Consider the following 22,158-nt stretch of genomic DNA (forward strand, 5'->3'; position numbering starts at 1 on the left):
TGCAGGTGTAACAGGTGTGTTCAGGTGCGTAATGGCTGTGTGACAGGTGTGTGCAGGTGTGCCCAGGTGTGTCACAGGTGTGTAATGGCTGTGTGACAGGTGTGCGCAGGTGTGCCCAGGTGTGTCACAGGTGTGTAATGGCTGTGTGACAGGTGTGCGCAGGTGTGCCCAGGTGTGTCACAGGAGTGTCACAGGTGTGTAATGGCTGTGTGACAGGTGTGTGCAGGTGTGCCCAGGTGTGTCACAGGTGTGTAATGGCTGTGTGACAGGTGTCACAGGTGTATCCAGGTGTGACAGGTGTGTACAAGTGTGTAAGGGCTCTATAACAGCTCTGTGCAGGTGTGCCCAGGTGTGTGACAGGTGTGCCCAGGTGTGTCACAGGTGTGTAATGGCTGTGTGACAGGTGTCACAGGTGTATCCAGGTGTGACAGGTGTGCCCAGGTGTGTAAGGGCTCTATAACAGCTCTGTGCAGGTGTGCCCAGGTGTGTGACAGGTGTGCCCAGGTGTGTAAGGGCTGTATAACAGCTCTGTGCAGGTGTGCACAGCTGTATCCAGGAGTGTCACAGCTGTGTGCAGGTGTAACAGGTGTGTTCAGGTGTGTAAGGGCTGTGTAACAGGTGTGTGCAGGTGTGTCACGGGTGTATCCAGGTGTCTCCAGGTAGGCACAGGTGTGTCCAGGTGTGCACAGGTGTGTAATGGGTGTGACAGCTGTGTAAGAGCTGTATAACAGCTGTGTCCAGCTGTGCACAGGTGTGACAGGTGTGTAATGGCTGTGTGAAAGGTGTGTGCAGGCGTGTCAGAGGTGTGTGCAGGTGTGTCAGAGCTGTGTAACAGGTGTGCCCAGGTGTGTCACAGGTGTGTACAGCTGTCCCCAGGTGTGTCCCAGCTGTCCCCAGGTATGCCCAGGTGTTTCCAGGTGTGCCCAGGTGTGTCACAGGTGTGTCCCAGCTGTGCCCAGGTGTGTCACAGCTGTCCCCAGGTGTGTCCCAGCTGTCCCCAGGTGTGCCCAGCTGTTCCCAGGTGTGTCCCAGCTGTCCCCAGGTGTGTCCCAGGTGTGTCCCAGCTGTCCCCAGGTGTGTACAGCTGTCCCCAGGTGTGTCCCAGCTGTCCCCAGGTATGCCCAGGTGTTTCCAGGTGTGCCCAGGTGTGTCCCAGGTGTGTCCCAGCTGTCCCCAGGTGTTTCCAGCTGTTCCCAGGTGTGTCCCAGCTGTCCCCAGGTGTGTCACAGCTGTCCCCAGGTGTGTCACAGGTGTGTCCCAGGTGTGTCCCAGCTGTGCCCAGGTATGCCCAGATGTTTCCAGCTGTGCCCAGGTGTGTCACAGGTGTGTCCCAGCTGTGCCCAGGTGTGTCACAGCTGTGCCCAGGTCTGTCCCAGCTGTGCCCAGGTCTGTCCCAGCTGTGCCCAGGTGTGTCACAGCTGTCCCCAGGTGTGTCCCAGCTGTTCCCAGGTGTGTCACAGCTGTCCCCAGGTGTGTCACAGGTGTGTCCCAGGTGTGTCCCAGCTGTGCCCAGGTGTGTCACAGCTGTTCCCAGGTGTTTCCAGCTGTGCCCAGGTGTGTGACCCCTCCCCCAATCCCCCCCCCCGCTCCGTCCCTGCCCCTCCCCCCTTGGAGCCTCTGCCCCGCCCCCTTGTGCTCCGGCCCCGCCCCCACACGCGCCGTCCTGGCTCCTGATTGGCTGCGCCGCGCGCGAGCCCGGGCGCGCCCATTGCCCGCGGCGAGCGAGGGGGGAGGGGCAGCGGCCACGCCCTTTCCTGCCTCCCCGGCCTCCCATTGGTCCGGGCGGGGCGGGGCGGCGGCGCTGATTGGTGCGGGCGGGGCTAGGCCACGCCCTCCCGGAAGTGCCGCTCCGGCAGCAGCGCCCGGCCGGTGAGGGGGGACCGGGACCGGGACCGGGACCGGAAACGGAAACGGAACCGGGACCGGGGCCGAGCTCGGGGGGGCCGGGACCGCGTGAGCACCGGGGAGGGCTCGGGGGGGGCCGGGGGTCCCGCGGGGGAACGGGGCCGGGCTGCGGGGGGGTCCCGGGGGTGCTCTGGGGTTCTCCGGGACTCGGGACCCCCCCCCGCGTGCCTCAGTTTCGCCTCTCGCCTTTCAGCCCCCAGCGGAGCAGAGCAGGACCCCCCCCGAAAGTCGGGGTGGGGGCAGCGAGACCCCCCCGGGCACAGCGGGACCCCCCCGGAACGCCCCCGGGGACACCGGGACCCCCCCAGAAACACCGGGACCCCCCCGGAACCCCCCCGGGGACACCGGGACCCCCCCAGAAACACCGGGACCCCCCCGGAACACCCCCGGGGACACCGGGACCCCCCAGGAACACCGAGACCCCCCCCGGAACCACCCCCAGACCCCCCAAACCCCCTCCTACACCCCCAAACCCCTCCTAGACCCTCCTAAAACCCCCAAACCCGCTCCTCAACCCCCAGACCCCCCAACTCCTTCCTAGAGTCCCCAGACCCCCCCAAGCCCCCCAAAACCCCCCCTAGACCCCCCAGAACCCCTCCTAGCCCCCCCCAAGCCCCCCAAAACCCCTCCCAGACCCCCCCAGAACCCCTCCTAGACCCCCAGACCTCCAAAACCCCTCCTAGACCCCCCAACCCCCCCCAGACCCCCCAGAACCCCTCCTAGACCCCCAGACCTCCCAAAACCCCTCCTAGACCCCCCAAAATCCCCCCAGAACCCCTCCTAGACCCCCCCAGACCCCTCAAAACCCCTCCTAGACCCCCCCAGACCCCCCAAAACCCCTCCAAGGCCCCAAAACCCCTCCTAGACCCCCCAAAACTCCTCCTAGACCCCCAGATCCCATCCTAGACCCCCCCAAGCCCCCCAAAACCCCTCCTAGACTCCCCCAAGCCCCCCAGAACCCCTCCCAGGCCCCCCAGACTCCCCCCCAGCCCCCCATGCCGCTGGGCCTGGGCCGCCGCAAGAAGCCGCCGCCGCTGGTGGAGAACGAGGAGGGGGCCGGGGGCGCGGGGGGAGCCCGGGGGAGCCCGGGGGGGCCCCGGGGGGGGGCCCGGGGGGGCGGCCCCTCCCCCCGCGCTGCGGCCCCGCCTGGTGTTCCACACGCAGCTGGCCCACGGCAGCGCCACCGGCCGCGTCGAGGGCTTCGGCAACGTGCGCGAGCTGTACGGCAAAATCGGCGAGGCCTTCGGCATCCCCCCCAGCGAGGTGGGGCTGGGAATGGACTGGGATGGACTGGGAATGGATTGGGATAGACTGGGAATGGATTGGGATGGACTGGGAATGGATTGGGATAGACTGGGAATGGACTGGGAATGGATTGGGATGGACTGGGATGGACTGGGAATGGATTGGGATGGACTGGGAATGGACTGGGATAGACTGGGAATGGATTGGGATGGACTGGGAATGGATTGGGATAGACTGGGAATGGACTGGGAATGGATTGGGATGGACTGGGAATGGATTGGGATAGACTGGGAATGGACTGGGAATGGATTGGGATGGACTGGGATGGACTGGGAATGGATTGGGATGGACTGGGAATGGACTGGGATAGACTGGGAATGGATTGGGATAGACTGGGATAGATGGGAATGGACTGGGATAGACTGGGATGGACTGGGATGGACTGGGATGGACTGGGATGGGCTTCGGCAACGTGCGTGAGCTGTACGGCAAAATCGGCGAGGCCTTCGGCATCCCCCCCAGCGAGGTGGGGCTGGGAATGGACTGGGATGGACTGGGATGGACTGGGAATGGATTGGGATGGACTGGGAATGGACTGGGATAGACTGGGAATGGACTGGGATAGACTGGGAATGGATTGGGATGGACTGGGATGGGCTTCGGCAACGTGCGCGAGCTGTACGGCAAAATCGGCGACGCCTGCGGCATCGCCCCCAGCGAGGTGGGGCTGGGAATGGATTGGGATGGACTGGGATGGACTGGGAATGGATTGGGATGGACTGGGAATGGACTGGGAATGGATTGGGATGGACTGGGAATGGATTGGGAATGGACTGGGATAGACTGGGATAGACTGGGAATGGATTGGGATGGACTGGGAATGGATTGGGAATGGACTGGGATAGACTGGGATAGACTGGGAATGGATTGGGATGGACTGGGAATGGATTGGGAATGGACTGGGATAGACTGGGATGGACTGGGAATGGATTGGGATGGACTGGGAATGGATTGGGAATGGACTGGGATAGACTGGGAATGGATTGGGATGGACTGGGAATGGATTGGGATGGACTGGGAATGGATTGGGAATGGACTGGGATAGACTGGGAATGGATTGGGATGGACTGGGAATGGATTGGGAATGGACTGGGATAGACTGGGATGGACTGGGAATGGATTGGGATGGACTGGGAATGGATTGGGATGGACTGGGAATGGATTGGGAATGGACTGGGATAGACTGGGATGGACTGGGATGGGCTTCGGCAACGTGCGCGAGCTGTACGGCAAAATCGGCAACGCCTGCGGCATCGCCCCCAGCGAGGTGGGGCTGGGAATGGATTGGGATGGACTGGGATGGACTGGGAATGGATTGGGATGGACTGGGAATGGACTGGGATAGACTGGGATGGACTGGGAATGGACTGGGATAGACTGGGATGGACTGGGAATGGATTGGGATGGACTGGGAATGGACTGGGATAGACTGGGATGGACTGGGAGGGACTGGGAATGTATTGGGATGGACTGGGATAGACTGGGAGGGACTGGGAATGGACTGGGACGGACTGGGAGGGACTGGGATGGCACGCTGAACACCCCAGTGTCCCCAGTGTCCCCAATGTCCCCAATGTCCCCAATGTCCCAGTGTCCCCAGTGTCCCCAGTGTCCCCAATGTCCCCAATGTCCCCAATGTCCCAGTGTCCCCAGTGTCCCCAGTGTCCCCAATGTCCCCAATGTCCCCAATGTCCCAGTGTCCCCAGGTGATGTCCCAGGTGCTGTCCCCCGCTGTCCCCAGGTGCTGTTCTGCACGCTGAACGTGCCAGTGTCCCCAGTGTCCCCAATGTCCCCAATGTCCCAGTGTCCCTGCCCCAGGTGATGTCCCAGGTGCTGTCCCTGTCCCCAGGTGCTGTCCCTGTCCCCAGGTGCTGTCCCCAATGTCCCAGTGTCCCCAGGTGATGTCCCAGGTGATGTCCCCAGGTGCTGTCCCCTGCCCCAGGTGATGTCCCAGGTGCTGTCCCTGTCCCCAGGTGCTGTCCCCAATGTCCCAGTGTCCCCAGGTGATGTCCCCGGTGCTGTCCCTGTCCCCAGGTGCTGTCCCTGTCCCCAGGTGCTGTCCCCAATGTCCCAGTGTCCCCAGGTGATGTCCCAGGTGCTGTCCCTGTCCCCAGGTGCTGTTCTGCACGCTGAACACGCCGCAGGTGGACATGGAGAAGCTGCTGGGGGGGCAGATCGGCCTCGAGGATTTCATCTTCGCGCACACGCGCGGCCGCCAGAAGGACGTGCAGGTGCTGAAATCCGAGGAGGCGCTGGGGCTCACCATCACCGACAACGGCGCCGGCTACGCCTTCATCAAGGTGAGACACACCTGGGGACAGGTGAGACACACCTGGGGACACACCTGGGCACACACAGGGACAGAGTGGGGCTCACCATCACCGACAACGGCGCCGGCTACGCCTTCATCAAGGTGAGACACACCTGGCACAGGTGAGACACACCTGGGGACACACCTGGGGACAGCTGGGATAGGTGGGACACATCCTAGGCACACACAGGGACAGAGTGGGGCTCACCATCACCGACAACGGCGCCGGCTACGCCTTCATCAAGGTGAGACACACCTGGGGACAGGTGAGACACACCTGGGGACAGGTGAGACACACCTGGGCACAGGTGAGACACACCTGGGGACACACCTGGGGACAGCTGGGATAGGTGGGACACACCTGGGCACACACCTGGGCACACACCTGGGCACACACCTGGGGACACAGCTGGGGACACAGCTGGGGACAGCTGGGACACATGGGAACACACCTGGGTCACACGGGGACAGAGCTGGGGCTCACCATCACCGACAACAGGTTACTGCCCCAGGTGTGACCCAGGTGTGACCCAGGTGTGACCCAGGTGTGTCCCCCCGTCCCCAGTGGACCCGCGAGGGCTCGGTGATGGCACACATGCCCCAGGTGGCCCCTGTGCCCCCCCCAGGTGACCCAGGTGTGACTCAGGTGTGCCCCAGGTGCCCCCAGGTGTACCAGGTGTGGCCCAGGTGTCTCAGGTGTCCCCAGGTGTGTCCCAGGTGTGCCCCAGGTGTCCCAGGTGTGCCCCAGGTGCCCCCAGGTGTGCCCCAGGTGCCCCCAGGTGTCCCAGATGTGCCCCAGGTGCCCCCAGGTGTGCCCCAGGTGTCCCAGGTGTGTCCCAGGTGCCCCCAGGTGTCACTCAGGTGTGTTCCAGGTGTCACTCAGGTGTGCCCCAGGTGTGTCCCAGGTGCCCCCAGGTGTCCCGGGTGTGCCCCAGGTGCCCCCAGGTGTCACTCAGGTGTGTCCCAGATGTCCCAGGTGTGACCCAGGTGCCCCCAGGTGTCCCAGGTGTGTCCCAGGTGTGTTCCAGGTGTCACTCAGGTGTGCCCCAGGTGCCCTCAGGTGTCCCAGGTGTGTCCCAGGTGCCCCCAGGTGTCACTCAGGTGTGTCCCAGGTGTCACTCAGGTGTGCCCCAGGTGTGTCCCAGGTGCCTCCAGGTGTCCCGGGTGTGCCCCAGGTGCCCCCAGGTGTCACTCAGGTGTGTCCCAGGTGTGCCCCCAGGTGTCCCAGGTGTGACCCAGGTGCCCCCAGGTGTGTCCCAGGTGTGTCCCAGGTGTCACTCAGGTGTACCCCAGGTGCCCCCAGGTGTCCCAGGTGTGAGCCGGGCGTGTCTCACCTGTCCGCAGCGGATCCGCGAGGGCTCGGTGATGGCGCGCACGCCCCAGGTGGGCGTTGGGGACGTGCTGGAGGCGCTGGACGGGCGCAGCCTGGTGGGCACGCGGCACTTCGAGGTGGCGCGGCTGCTGCAGGAGCTGCCCCGCGGGCACCGCTTCCAGCTGAGGCTGACCGAGCCCCGGCGGGCCTGGGGTGAGACTGGGGGGACTGGGATGGACTGGGAGGGACTGGGAGGGACTGGCATTGAACTGGGATTGAACTGGGATGGACTGGGATGGACTGGGAGGGACTGGGGTTGAACTGGGAGCACTGGGGTTGAACTGGGGTTGAATTGGGAGCCTTGGGGTTGAACTGGGAGCACTGGGGTTGAACTGGGGTTGAACTGGGATGGACTGGGGTTGAACTGGGGTTGAACTGGGAGCACTGGGGTTGAACTGGGGTTGAACTGGGAGCACTGGGGTTGAACTGGGAGCCCTGGGGTTGAACTGGGTTGAACTGGGAGCACTGGGGTTGCACTGGGCTGTAGTGGCTGTACTGGGAGCACTGGGCTGTACTGGGTTGTACTGGGGGGGTCCGAAGGTGCCCCCCCCACAATGGGGACCCCTTGTGTCCCCCCTGTGTCCCCTCTGTGACCCCCCCTGTCCCCTGTGTGTCCCCTGTGTGTCCCCTGTGTCCCCCCCTGTCCCCTGTGTGTCCCCTGTGTGACCCCGGTGTCCCCCGTGTGTCCCCTCTGTGTCCCCTCTGTGACCCCTGTGTCCCCTGTGTGTCCCCTGTGTCCCCTGTGTCCCCTCTGTCCCCTCTGTGACCCCTCTGTGACCCTGGTGTCCCCCGTGTGTCCCCTCTGTCCCCTCTGTCCCCTCTGTGACCCCGGTGTCCCCCGTGTGTCCCCTCTGTCCCCTGTGTCCCCTCTGTCCCCTGTGTCCCCCGTGTGACCCCTGTGTCCCCGGTGTGTCCCCAGACGGGGTCGGGCCCCGCTCCGGGGGGGTCTCGGCCCGGGGGGGGCTCCCCCAGGGGCTCTCAGGCCGGGGGACACTGAGGCTGCGCTCGAGGGGCCCGGCCACGCTGCAGGAGCAGGTACGGCCCCAAAAACACCCCAAAACACCCAAAAACACCCCAAAACAGCCCAAAACAGCCCCAAAACACCCAAAAACACCCCAAAACCACCCCAAAATACCCAAAACCACCCTGAAAACACCCCAAAACACCCCAAAACACCCCAAAATACCCCAAAACCCCCCAAAACCACCCCAAAACTCCCCAAAAACACCCCAAAATACCCAAAACCACCCTGAAAACACCCCAAAACATGACAACACCCCAGAACTCCACAAAACTCCCCAAAAACACCCCAAAAACACCCATAAACACTCCAAAACTCCACAAAAACACCCCAAAACACCCAAAAAACACCTGAAACACCCCAAAACAGCCCAAAGCACCCCAAAACACCCCAAAACCACCCCAAAACTCCCCAAAAACACCCCAAAACACCGCAAAAACACCCCAAAAACACCCCAAAATACCCAAAACCACCCTGAAAACACCCCAAAACACCCCAGAACACCCCAAAACTCCCCAAAAACAGCCCAAAACACCCATAAACACTCCAAAACTCCACAAAAACACCCGAAAACACCCCAAAATACCCACTGGGGACCCCAAAATATCCCCTGCAACCCCAAAATGTCTTGGGGACTCCAAAATATCCCTTGGGGACCCCAAAATCTCCCCAGGGACCCCCAAAATATCCCTTGGGCACCCCAAAATGTCCTGGGGCTCCCCAGATCCCCCCAGGGACTCCCAAAATATCCCTTGGGGACCCCAAGATTATCGTGGGGACCCCAAAATCCCCCTGGGACCCTCAGGGACCCCCCAAAATCCCCCCAAAATCCCAAACCCCCCGCAGCCGTCGGCGTTCGAGGAGCGCGCGGTGGCCAAGGTGGACGATCTGCTGGAGAGCTACATGGGCATCCGGGACAGCGAGCTGGGTGAGCCCCCCAAAATCCGGGACCCCAAAATCCTGGGGAGACCCCAAAATCCTGGGAACCCCAAAATCCCAAAGGAACCCCCCAAAAAACCCCCCCGGGATCACCCCAAACTGCCCTGATCACCCCAAACCCCCCTGGCTCTGCTGGAGAGCTACCTGGGCATCCGGGACAGCGAGCGGGGTGAGCCCCCCAAAATCCGGGACCCCAAAATCCGGGACCCCAAAATCCTGGGAACCCCAAAATCCCAAAGGAACCCCCCAAAAAAACCCCGGGATCACCCCAAACTGCCCTGATCACCCCAAACCCCCTGGGCTCTGCTGGAGAGCTACCTGGGCATCCGGGACAGCGAGCGGGGTGAGCCCCCCAAAATCCGGGACCCCAAAATCCGGGACCCCAAAATCCTGGGAACCCCAAAATCCCAGGAGAACCCCCCAAAAAAACCCCGGGATCACCCCAAAAAAAAACCCGGGCTCTGCTGGAGGGATATATGTGCATCTGGGACAGCGAGCGGGGTGAGCCCCCCAAAATCCGGGACCCCCAAAATCCAGGACCCCAAAATCCTGGGGAGACCTTAAAATCCTGGGGAACCCCAAAATTGTGGAGGAACCCCCAAAAAGCTCCGCCGAGATAACCCCAAAAAAAACCCATGATCACCCCAGACCCCGTTACAGCCGGGACAGTGAGCTGGATTAGCCCCCCAAAATCGGGGAACCCCAAAATCCTGAGGGAACCCAAAAGCCTGGGGGAACCCCCAAAAAAGCCCCCAGAATCACCCCAAACCCCGTTACAAGCCAGGACAGCCAGCTGGGTGAGCCCCCCAAAATCCAGGACCCCAACATCCCGGGGGACCCCAAAATCCTGGAGAGACCCCAAAATCCTGGGAATTCCTAAATTCTGGGGGAACCCCCAGAAATCCCCCCATGATCATCCCAAAAAAAAACCCGGGCTCTGCTGGAGAGCTACCTGGGCATCCGGGACAGCGAGCGGGGTGAGCCCCCCAAAATCCGGGACCCCAAAATCCTGGGGGAACCCCAAAATCCTGGGAACCCCAAAGTCCCAGGGAAACCCCCCCAAAAAAAACCCAGGATCACCCCAAACTGCCCCAATTCCCCCAAACCTCGTTACAGCCAGGACAATGAGCTGGGGGTGCCCCAAAATCCCGGGGTTCACCCCAAAATCCTGGGGACCCCAAATCCTGGGAACCCCAAAATCCCGAGGTAAACCAAAAATCGAGGGAATCCCAAAATCCCGGGGTTCACCCCAAAATCCTGGGGACCCCCCAAAACCCCCCGGGATCCCTGGACTGTCCCCTGATGTCCCCAATGTCCCCTGACCCTCTCCCCATGTCCCTGAGCACTGTCCCCGATGTCCCCAAATCCCTGATGTCCCCAGTGTCCCCAATGTCCTCCATGTCCCCAGTGTCCCTGTCCTGGTCCCCATGTCCCCATGTCCCCAATGTCCCCAATGTCCCCGGTGTCCCTGACGTGTCCCCGATGTCCCCGATGTTCCCGATGTCCCTGACGTGTCCCTGGTGTCCCTGACGTGTCCCCATGTCCCCGATGTCCCCGATGTCCCTGATGTGTCCCCGTGTCCCCGATGTCCCCGATGTTCCCCGTGTCCCCATGTCCCCGATGTCCCTGACGTGTCCCCGTGTCCCCGCAGCCGCCACCATGGTGGAGCTGGGCCGGGACGCGCGGGACCCGGACGCGCTGGCCGAGGCTCTGGACGCGCAGCTCGGCGACTTCGCCTTCCCCGACGAGTTCGTCTTCGACGTCTGGGGCGCCATCGGCGATGCCAAGGCGGGGCGCTGCTGAGCCCCCCAAAACCCCCCGGGACCCCAAAACCTCGGGACCCCAAACCTGGGGCCCTGAAATCTGGGACCCCCAAAACCATGGGACCCCCCAAAACCCCGGGACCCCTAAAACCCCGGGACCTCAAAACCCTGGGACCTCAAAATCCCAGGATCCTCAAAACCCTGGGACCCCAAAAACCTGGGACCCCCAAAAACCTAGGACCTGAAAACCCCAGGACCCCAAAACCACAGGATCCCCGAAAACCTGGGACCCCCAAAACCGTAGGACCCCAAAACCCCAGGACCCCAAAACCATGGGATCCCTCAAAACCTGGGACCTGAAAACCCCAGGACCCCCAAAACCCTGGGACCCCCAAAACCATGGGACCCCAAAAGCCTGGGACCCAAAAACCCCAGGACCCCAAAACCATGGGATCCTCAAACCCTGGGACCCCAAAACCCCAGGACCCCCAAAAATCCTCTGGGACCCCAGGACCCCCTGGACACCCCCAAAACCACCCGGACAACACAAAAAACCCCGGGACCCCCTCAATGGGGACCCCAAAACCCCAGGACATCCCCAGTGGATACCCCGAAACCCGGGGACAGACACCCCAAAAACCCCCAGGACCCCAAAATCCCGGGACTCCCACAAACGGGGACCCCAAAACCGCCAGGACACCCCAAAAACCCCGGACTCTCAAAACCTCAGGACCCCAAAACCCCGGGACACCCCAAAACTCCCCAGGACCCCCCTCAGGATTGGGGATCCCCCCAAGGATTGGGGACCCCGTGGTCCTGGCGGACACCCATAATTGGGGGGAACCCCCCCAAAAGCAGAAACTCCCCCCCAAAAAATCTGCTGGACCCCCAAAGTGCCCTGAGCCCCCCCTGGGGAGCCCCCCAAAACTCCCTGTCCCCCCCCCATGGACCTGGGTACCCCCAAATTCTGCACCCCCAAAACTCCCTGTCCCCCCCCCCCCCCCCAATTGGACCTGGGCACCCCCAAATTCCCTCTGCTTCCCCCCGGACCTGGGTACCCCCAAATCCATTGTCCCCCCCCACCGTGGGACCCCCCAAATCTTTGGGGGACCCCCCTGCAAGTGGCCTGGGGTGCCCCCCCCCCGATTTTTGGAACCCCCTCCCCCCAAAAAGGAGCCCCCCAAAGTGCCCTGAGCCCCCCCGGGGACCCCCCAAATTCCCTGTCCCTGGGACCCCCAAATCCATTGCCCCCCCCCACCGTGGGACGCCCCCTCATCTTGGGACCCCCCAAATCTTTTGGGGACCCCCCCGCAAGCGGCCTGGGGTGCCCCCCTCCCCCATTTTCGGGACCCCCCCCAAAAGGAGCCCCCCAGACACTCCCGGGCCCCCCCAGGGACAGGGACCAGGTGTCCCCTCCCCCCACCCAAAGGGGCTTTTTTGGGGCCCCCCAAAATCGGGCACGGACCCCCCCCGGTGCCACCTGAGCCTGTCACACACTGTCAGTCACACACTGTCACCCGCTGCCACCCCCGCTGGCACCTGGCACCCCCAGTGTCACCTGTCCCCCCCCGGTGTCACCTGTCCCCCCCCCCCCCCGGTGTCACCTGTCCCCCCCCGGTGTCACCTGTCCCCCCCCCCGGGATATTTTTGTATTTTCGTGGGAAAGATTTGGAAATAAAACGGAGAAGAAATGGGAGCGGCTGTGGGGAGGTGACACAGCTGGGCACAGCTGGGCACACCTGAGCACACCTGGGTATAGCTGTGACACACCTGAGCACACCTGGGCACACCTGGGGCACACCTGGGTATAGCTGTGACACACCTGGGCACACCTGGGGCACACCTGAGGCACAGCTGGGCACACCTGGACACACCTGAGCACAGCTGGGCATAGCTGTGACACACCTGAGCACACCTGGGCACAGCTGGGCATAGCTGTGACACACCTGAGCACACCTGGACACACCTGGGGCACACCTGGGCACAGCTGTTATACAGCTCTGGCACACCTGGGCACACCTGGGCATAGCTGTGACACACCTGAGCACAGCTGGGCACAGCTGTTATACAGCTCTGGCACACCTGGGCACACCTGGGCACAGCTGTTATACAGCTCTGGCACACCTGGGCACAGCTGGGGCACACCTGGGCACAGCTGTTACACGTTACACACCTGTACACACCTGTACCTGTTACACATTCCTTACACACCTGTACACACCTGTACCTGTTACACACCTGTGCACACCTGTACCTGTTACACACCTGTACACACCTGTACCAGTTACCCATTCCTTACACACCTGTACACACCTGTACCTGTTACACACCTGTGCACACCTGTACCAGTTACCCATTCCTTACACACCTGTACACACCTGTACCTGTTACACATTCCTTACACACCTGTACACACCTGTACCTGTTACACACCTGTGCACACCTGTACCTGTTACACATTCCTTACACACCTGTACACACCTGTACCTGTTACACACCTGTACACACCTGTACCTGTTACACATTCCTTACACACCTGTGGACACCTGTACCTGTTACACACCTGTACCTGTTACACACCTGTACACACCTGTACCTGTTACACATTCCTTACACACCTGTACACACCTGTACCTGTTACACACCTGTGCACACCTGTACCTGTTACACACCTGTACACACCTGTACCAGTTACCCATTCCTTACACACCTGTACACACCTGTACCTGTTACACACCTGTGCACACCTGTACCAGTTACCCATTCCTTACACACCTGTACACACCTGTACCTGTTACACATTCCTTACACACCTGTACACACCTGTACCTGTTACACACCTGTGCACACCTGTACCTGTTACACATTCCTTACACACCTGTACACACCTGTACCTGTTACACACCTGTACACACCTGTACCTGTTACACATTCCTTACACACCTGTACACACCTGTACCTGTTACACACCTGTGCACACCTGTACCTGTTACACACCTGTACACACCTGTACCAGTTACCCATTCCTTACACACCTGTACACACCTGTACCTGTTACACACCTGTGCACACCTGTACCAGTTACCCATTCCTTACACACCTGTACACACCTGTACCTGTTACACATTCCTTACACACCTGTACACACCTGTACCTGTTACACACCTGTGCACACCTGTACCTGTTACACATTCCTTACACACCTGTACACACCTGTACCTGTTACACATTCCTTACACACCTGTGCACACCTGTACCTGTTACACACCTGTACCTGTTACACACCTGTGCACACCTGTACCTGTTACACATTCCTTACACACCTGTGCACACCTGTACCTGTTACACACCTGTACCTGTTACACACCTGTGCACACCTGTACCTGTTACACATTCCTTACACACCTGTGCACACCTGTACCTGTTACACACCTGTACCTGTTACACACCTGTGCACACCTGTACCTGTTACACATTCCTTACACACCTGTACCTGTTATACACCTGTACCTGTTACACACCTGTACCTGTTACACACCTGTACACACCTGTACCTGTTACACATTCCTTACACACCTGTGCACACATGTGCACACCTGTTACACACCTGTTACACACCTGTACCTGTTACACACCTGTACCTGTTACACACCTGTGCACACCTGTACCTGTTACACATTCCTTACACACCTGTGCACACCTGTACCTGTTACACATTCCTTACACACCTGTACACACCTGTACCTGTTACACACCTGTGCACACCTGTACCTGTTCCACATTCCTTACACACCTGTACACACATGTGCACACCTGTTACACACCTGTGCACACCTGTACCTGTTACACACCTGTGCACACCTGTACCTGTTACACATTCCTTACACACCTGTTACACACCTGTACCTGTTACACACCTGTTACACACCTGTACCTGTTACACACCTGTACCTGTTACACACCTGTGCACACCTGTACCTGTTACACATTCCTTACACACCTGTGCACACCTGTACCTGTTACACATTCCTTACACACCTGTACCTGTTACACACCTGTGCACACCTGTACCTGTTCCACATTCCTTACACACCTGTTACACACCTGTACCTGTTACACATTCCTTACACACCTGTACCTGTTACACATTCCTTACACACCTGTACACACCTGTACCTGTTACACACCTGTGCACACCTGTACCTGTTACACATTCCTTACACACCTGTACACACCTGTACCTGTTACACATTCCTTACACACCTGTACACACCTGTACCTGTTACACACCTGTGCACACCTGTACCTGTTCCACATTCCTTACACACCTGTTACACACCTGTACCTGTTACACACCTGTACCTGTTACACACCTGTGCACACCTGTACCTGTTACACACCTGTACCTGTTCCACATTCCTTACACACCTGTTACACACCTGTACCTGTTACACATTCCTTACACACCTGTACCTGTTACACACCTGTGCACACCTGTACCTGTTACACACCTGTACCTGTTACACACCTGTACCTGTTACACACCTGTTCACACCTGCTTGGGGAGGGGGCCGGATGAAACCCCAAAAGGGGCGTTCGGACCCCAATGGGGGGCACAGATCCCATTTGGGGAGGGGTCTGCAGCCCCATTTTGGGGTGGGGGAGCAGCCCCCATTTGGGGAGGGGTCCAACACCGATTTGGGGTCACAGATCCCATTTGGGGAGGGGTCTGCAGCCCCATTTTGCGGTGGGGGAGCAGCCCCCGTTTGGGGAGGGGTCCAACACCGATTTGGGGTCACAGATCCCATTTGGGGAGGGGTCTGCAGCCCCATTTTGGGGTGGGGGAGCAGCCCCCATTTGGGGAGGGGTCCAACACCGATTTGGGGTCACAGACCCCATTTGGGGAGGGGTCTGCAGCCCCATTTTGGGGTGGGGGAGCAGCCCCCATTTGGGGAGGGGTCCAACACCGATTTGGGGTCACAGATCCCATTTGGGGAGGGGTCTGCAGCCCCATTTTGGGGTGGGGGAGCAGCCCCCATTTGGGGGTCCACACTCCGTGTGGGGTGGGGGTTCCCTGTGTGATTTGGGGGGGTCCGCAGCCCTTTCTCCCCCTCCCCCACCCCCAATCCCCCCAACGCCCCCTCCCCAAAAGGCGCAGCCCCGCTCGGGTTTCAGGGTTTTTAATCTCGGACCCTTTTCCGGGCGGTTTCACCCCAAAAACCGCGAGGGCCCCGCCCCTCCCCCCCCGCCCCGAGCCGCCCGCGGCCCCCCCACCCCCCCCGGGGGTCCCCCCGGTCTGGGGAGGCTGGGAAGGGACCCCCCCCCCCAAATATCGGACCCCAAAATGGGGGGGAGGGGACGTGGGGACCCCCCCCAAATACAGCCCCGGGGGGGAGGGGGCAAGGACAGGTGGGGACCCCCAAAATGAGGGGGGATAAGGACTCCTGGGGACCCCCGAAATGGGGGGACAGGGACACCCGGGGACCCCCAAAATGAGGGGGCAGGGACACCCGGGGACCCCCAAAATTGGGGGGACAAAGAGACCCAAAGACCCCAAAAATGGGGGGTCAAGGACTCCTGGGGAACCCCAAAATTGGGGTAAACAAGGACACCCGGAGACCCCCGAAATGGGGGGTCAAGGACACCCGGAAACCCCCAAATCCTCACAAAGGCACCTCGGGACCCCCAAAAACCTCTCTAGACCCCCAACCCCCCCCCCACCCGGGGACCCCCAAATCCCCATAAAGGCACCTCGGGACACCCCAGAAACCCCTCGAGACCCCCCCAAAACCCCCCGGGGGCCCCCAAATCCTCACAAAGGCAGTTCGGGACCCCCAAAGCACAGAATTGGGGTGACAGCGACACCCCGCGACCCCCTAAAACCCCCCCGGGGACCCCCAAATCCCCATAAAGGCACCTCGGGACCCCCCAGAAACCCCTCGAGACCCCCCCAAACCCCCCCGGGCACCCCCAAATCCTCCAGGGGAGAGCGCCCAAAGCACAGAAATGGGGTGACGAGGACAGACCCCCCCCCAAAGACCCCGGGGACCCCCAAATTCCCACAAAGTCACCTCGGGACCCCCCAAACCACAGCACAAAGGTCACCCGGACCTCCACGCCGGGGGGGGACACCCCAATATCCCATGGGAGAGGGGGGTGACCCCAAAACCCCCCTGAGCTCCGAGACTGGCGACAGGGAGACCCCAAAACCCCCCGGGACAGCGGGGTGACCCCAAAACCCTTCCGAGCTCCGAGATGGGGGACAAGGACACCCCAAAACCCCCCGGGACAGCGGGGACAAGGTCAGCCCCCACCAGGTGACCCCAAACTCTGAGATGGGGGACAAGGACACCCCAAAAACCCCCTGAGAGAGCGGGAACAATTTCTGCTCCATCAGGTGACCCCAAAACCCCCCGGGAGAGCAGGGTGACCCCAAAACCCCTCCGAGCTCCGAGATTGGGGACAGGGACACCCCAAAACCCCCCGGGACAGCGGGGTGACCCCAAAACCCCCCCGAGCTTCGAGACTGGCGACAGGGACACCCCAAAACCCCCCGGGACAGCGGGGTGACCCCAAAACCCCTCCGAGCTCCAAGACTGGCGACAGGGACACCCCAAAACCCCCCAGGACAGCGGGGTGACCCCAAAACCCCTCCGAGCTCCGAGACTGGCGACAGGGACACCCCAAAACCCCCCGGGACAGCGAGAACAGTTTCTGCCCCATCAGGTGACCCCAAAACCCCCCAGGACAGCGGGGTGACCCCAAAACCCCTCCGAGCTCCGAGACTGGGGACAGGGACACCCCAAAACCCCCCGGGACAGCGAGAACAACTTCTGCTCCCATCAGATGACCCCAAAACCCCCGGAACAGGGGGGACACTGGGGTGACCCCAAGACCCCTCTGAAACTGGAGACAGGGACACCCCAAAACCCCCCCGGGACAGCGGGGTGACCCCAAAACCCCTCCGAGCTCCGAGACTGGCGACAGGGACACCCCAAAACCCCCCGGGACAGCGGGGTGACCCCAAAACCCCTCCGAGCTCCGAGACTGGCGACAGGGACACCCCAAAACCCCCCGAGGCGCAGGAGCGCAGCGAGACCCCCCCCAACGCCGGGGGTGTTTCTGGGGTCTCCCCCCGAGTCCGCACCCCCGCAGGCCCCGGGCGGGGTTCTGGGGGGCACTAGAGGGGCAGGATCTGCTCCAGGAGGGTTTTGGAGGCCGGGGGGATCCTGTCGGGGAATTTGACCTCGAACTCGATGACGAGGTCGCCGCGCTGCTCGGGCGAGCGGGGGAAGGGCAGCCCCTCGCCCGGCACGCGGCGCTTGACGCCCGGCTTGAGCACGTCCTGGAACACCATGGGGATGGAGGGGCCGTCCAGCGTGGGGACGGTCACCGTGCAGCCACACAGAGCCTGGGGACACGGGAACACGTCAGGGACACGTCAGTGACATGTCAGGGACACGGGGACACAGGGGACACAGGGGTGTTCCATGTCCTGGAACACCATGGGGATGGAGCGGCCGTCCAGCGTGGGGACGGTCACCGTGCAGCCACACAGAGCCTGGGGACACGGGGACACGTCAGGGACACGTCAGTGACATGTCAGGGACACGGGGACACAGGGGACACAGGGGTGTTCCATGTCCTGGAACACCATGGGGATGGAGCGGCCGTCCAGCGTGGGGACAGTCACCGTGCAGCCACACAGAGCCTGGGGACACGGGAACACGTCAGGGACACGTCAGGGACACGGGGACACGGGGACATCGGGACACGTCAGGGACACGGGGACATGGGGACAGGTCAGTGACATGGGGGACACGGGGGTGTTCCACGTCCTGGAACACCATGGGGATGGAGCGGCCGTCCAGCGTGGGGACGGTCACCGTGCAGCCACACAGAGCCTGGGGACACGTCAGGGACATGTCAGGGACATGTCAGAGACACGTCAGGGACACGTCAGGGACATGGGGACAGGTCAGGGACATGTCAGGGACACAGGGACACGCCAGGGACACGGAGACACATCAGGGACACGGGGACATGGGGACAGGTCAGGGACACGGGGACACGCCAGGGACAGGGGGATACGGGGACAGGTCAGTGACACGGGGACAGGTCAGTGACGGGGGACACAGGGACAGGTCAGGGACATGTCAGGGACACAGGGACACGTCAGGGACATGGGGACACATCAGTGACAAGGGGGACACATCCATGACAGGGGGACACGGGGACAGGTCAGTGACACAGGGACAGGTCAGTGACAGGGGGACACGGGGACAGGTCAGCACTGGGCCAAGGGGCACTCCCAGCATGGCCCCACTGCCAAGAGTGACCCCAGAGTGGCCCCCCAGTGACCCCCAGAGTGACCCCCAGAGTGACCCCAGAGTGACCCCAGAGTGACCCCCCCAGTGACCCCCACAGTGACCCCCACAGTGACCCCAGAGTGGCCCCCCCAGTGACCCCCAGAGTGATCCCAGAGTGACCCCAGAGTGACCCCAGTGACCCCCCAGCCATCCATCATGTCCTGCCACCACCCAGAGTGACCCCAGAGTGACCCCCACAGTGACCCCCAGTGATCTCTGAGTGACCCCAGAGTGACCCCAAAGTGACCCCCACAGTGACCCCAGAGTGGCCCCCAGAGTGACCTGAGTGACCCCCAAGTGACCCCTCAGAGTGACCCCACAGTGACCCCACAGTGACCCCCAGAGTGACCCCAACTGCCACCAGCCCAAGCCCGATGTCCCCACCAAGACCACCCCACTCCCAATGTCCCCACCGAGACCACCCCAGCCCCAGTGTCCCCACCTGTCCCCACCACCCTGACGTCCCCACCGAGACCACCCCACTCCCAATGTCCCCACCTGATGTCCCCACCACCCTGACGTCCCCACTGAGAACCCCCCACCCCCAATGTCCCCACCACCACCAAGCCCACCCCATCTCCAATGTCCCCACCAAGACCACCCTGCCCTCAATGTCCCCACCACCGCCCACCTCTTGATGTCCCCAAGACCACTCCACTCCCAGCGTCCCCATTGCCACCCACCCCAATGTCCCCACCAAGACCCACCCCAAACCGTGTCCCCACTGTCACCCACCCATCCCTGATGTCCCCACCAAGACCACCCCAGACCCCATGTCCCCACCACCCCCAAGACCACCCCCGCCCCAATGTCCCCCCCAAGCCCACCCACTCCCTGATGTCCCCCGAGCCCCCCCAGCCCTGATGTCCCCACCGAGCCCATTCTGCCCCCAACATCCCCCCCAAACCCACCCAGCCCTGATGTCCCCCCAAGCCTCCCCAGCTCTGATGTCCCAACTGAGCCTATCCCACCCCCAACATCCCCCCTGAGCCCCCCCATCCCTGATGTTCCCCCGAGCCCCCCCAGCCCACCCTGGCGGGCCGGCCCCGCTGACCTCGCGCAGGCTGATCTTGGCCGGGTAGACGATGTCGGAGCCCTCGCGGCGGAACACGTCGTGCGGCTTGTCCTTGAGCACGAACACCACGTCGGCCGGGATGTTGTTGGGGGTCTGGTCGCCCTCCTTGGGGAAGGTGATCTTGGTGCCCTCCTTCCACCCTCGCTTCACCTCGATGGTCAAGATCTTGTCCTCGTTCCTCACCGTCTTCCCGTCGGGGCCGAGGCGCTTGTGGGAGATCTTCATCTTCTTGGTGCAGCCGCTGTAGATCTCCTCCAGCGACACGCGCAGGTCGTACAGCACGGGGGGGTCCTGCTTGCGGCCCTCGCCCCCCCGGCCCCGCGGGAAGCTGACGCTGCCGAAGCCCCCCACGTGGAAGGTGTTGAAGGCCTCGTCGCCGTCCTCATCGTCGCCGTTGCGCTGCACGAAGAAGGTGTCGAAGGGGTTGCGCCCGTCGAAGAACTCGGCGAACATGGCGTGCGGGTCGCCGCGGAACGTGTAGGTGAAGGTGGGGCCGTTGGAGCCCCCCGGCCCGGGGGCCGGGGCTCCCCCTTTCAGCCCTGGCAGTTGGGGGAAGGCGCCCATCAGCCCCCGGCCGCGCCGCAGGAGGGTGCGGGGTGAGCCGGGGCAGGGCGTGGGGCGGCCGAGGGCGTGGGGAACCGGTTCTGCCCGTGGCGCCGACGCCGCTGACGGTCCCGGACGGGCCCCAACAGGCCCAGCCGGCTCCAGCGGCCCCCCCCCGGCACGCCCCGGCGCCCTCCCGGCCCCCCCCGGGCTGCTGGCCTGGCGCCGGCCACCGCCGGCCCTGCTGGCCACGCGGGCTACCAAGCACGGACCCCCCCCCCCCACGCCGTGCCCCTCTCTGTGCCACACCTGCCTTCGCCCTGCCCCACCCTCCTGCCCGCACCCCCCAAGCCCCGATCCTGTCCCTGTCACCTGTCCCCATCACCTGTCCCCCTCACCTGTCCTCACCCCCTGCCCCCCTCACCTGTCCCTGTCACCTGTCCCTGTCACCTGTCCTCACCCCCTGCTCCCCTCACCTGTCCCTGTCACCTGTCCCTGTCACCTGTCCTCACCCCCTGCCCCCCTCACCTGTCCCTGTCACCTGCCCCCCTCACCTGTCCCCACCCCCTCACCTGCCTGCCTGTCACCCCCAAGACCCCCACCCCTCACTCTCCCCCCCAATCTCCCCTCCAGCCCCGCACCCTCACCCCCCACCTGCGCCCCCACACCCCCTCCGACCCCCAGACCCCCTCCCCACCTGCCCCCGAGCCCCCTCCCGTGCCCCCCAAACCCCCTCCCCGCCTGTCCCCGACCCCCTCACCCCCTCACTGCCCCTCCCGTGCCCCCCAAACCCCCTCCCCACCTGCCCCCCGACCCCCTCACCCTCTCACTGCCCCTCCCGTGCCCCCCAAACGCCCTCCCCACCTGCCCCCCGACCCCCTCACCCTCTCACTGCCCCTCCCGTGCCCCCCAAAACCCCTCCCCGCCTGTCCCCGACCCCCTCACCCCCTCACTGCCCCTCCCGTGCCCCCCAAACGCCCTCCCCACCTGCCCCCCGACCCCCAGACCCCCTCACTGCCCCTGCCATGCCCCCCAAACCCCCTCCCCACCTGCCCCCCGACCCCAGACCCCCTCACTGCCCCTGCCATGCCCCCCAAACCCCTCCCCACCTGCCCCCCGACCCCCAGACCCCCTCCCTGCCCCTGCCGTGCCCCCCAAACCCCCTCCCCACCTGCCCCCAGACCCCCTCAGTGCCCCTGCCGTGCCCCCCAGCCCCCGGCCCGGACCCCCCCGGCCCCCCGGTGCCGCCGCTCACCCTCCTCCCCGTACTTGTCGAAGATCTCCCGTTTTTTGGGGTCGCTGAGCACGTCGTAGGCCTCGGCCACCTCCTTGAAGCGCTGCTCGGCGCCCGGGGAGCGGTCCTTGTCGGGGTGGCAGCGCAGCGCCTGCCGCCGGTACGCGCGGCGGATGTCGGCGGCGGAGGCCCCCCGGGACAGCCCCAGCGTGCGGTAATAATCCTTCCCCATGGCCGCCCCCGCTGCTCTGGCACCGGGCACGGCGAGGCTCCGCGGGACGGGCACGGGGAGGGAGCCCCGAGGGGCGGGGGGGACGGGGA

General features: G+C 62.9%; 3 protein-coding genes across 3 annotated transcripts; 2 read left to right on the forward strand and 1 right to left on the reverse strand.

The window, feature by feature from the left end:
- The first annotated feature begins 31 nt into the window (after positions 1-31).
- On the forward strand, positions 32-2,523 carry LOC128802042 (uncharacterized). Its single transcript, XM_053968238.1, has 3 exons — positions 32-37; positions 1,843-1,953; positions 2,099-2,523. Exons 1-3 carry the CDS (start codon positions 32-34, stop codon positions 2,444-2,446), a joined length of 465 nt encoding a protein of 154 aa, XP_053824213.1. The 3' UTR covers positions 2,447-2,523.
- Positions 2,524-2,590: 67 nt separating this feature from the next.
- LOC128802100 (PDZ domain-containing protein GIPC1-like) lies at positions 2,591-10,925 on the forward strand. Its single transcript, XM_053968316.1, is given in 7 exon segments — positions 2,591-2,971; positions 2,973-3,168; positions 5,325-5,510; positions 6,866-7,046; positions 7,813-7,928; positions 8,761-8,842; positions 10,505-10,925. Coding segments are annotated over 7 exon segments (984 nt in total). The 5' UTR covers positions 2,591-2,900; the 3' UTR covers positions 10,657-10,925.
- A 5,674-nt stretch (positions 10,926-16,599) lies between these two features.
- On the reverse strand, positions 16,600-22,158 carry DNAJB1 (DnaJ heat shock protein family (Hsp40) member B1). Its single transcript, XM_053968333.1, has 4 exons — positions 21,859-22,158; positions 20,040-20,599; positions 17,167-18,027; positions 16,600-16,946 (listed from the first exon to the last, which is right to left on the reverse strand). Exons 1-3 carry the CDS (start codon positions 22,067-22,069, stop codon positions 17,797-17,799), a joined length of 1,002 nt encoding a protein of 333 aa, XP_053824308.1. The 5' UTR covers positions 22,070-22,158; the 3' UTR covers positions 16,600-16,946; positions 17,167-17,796.

Source organism: Vidua chalybeata, chromosome 33 (assembly GCF_026979565.1).
Source record: "Vidua chalybeata isolate OUT-0048 chromosome 33, bVidCha1 merged haplotype, whole genome shotgun sequence".
NCBI classification, from domain to species: domain Eukaryota; kingdom Metazoa; phylum Chordata; class Aves; order Passeriformes; family Viduidae; genus Vidua; species Vidua chalybeata.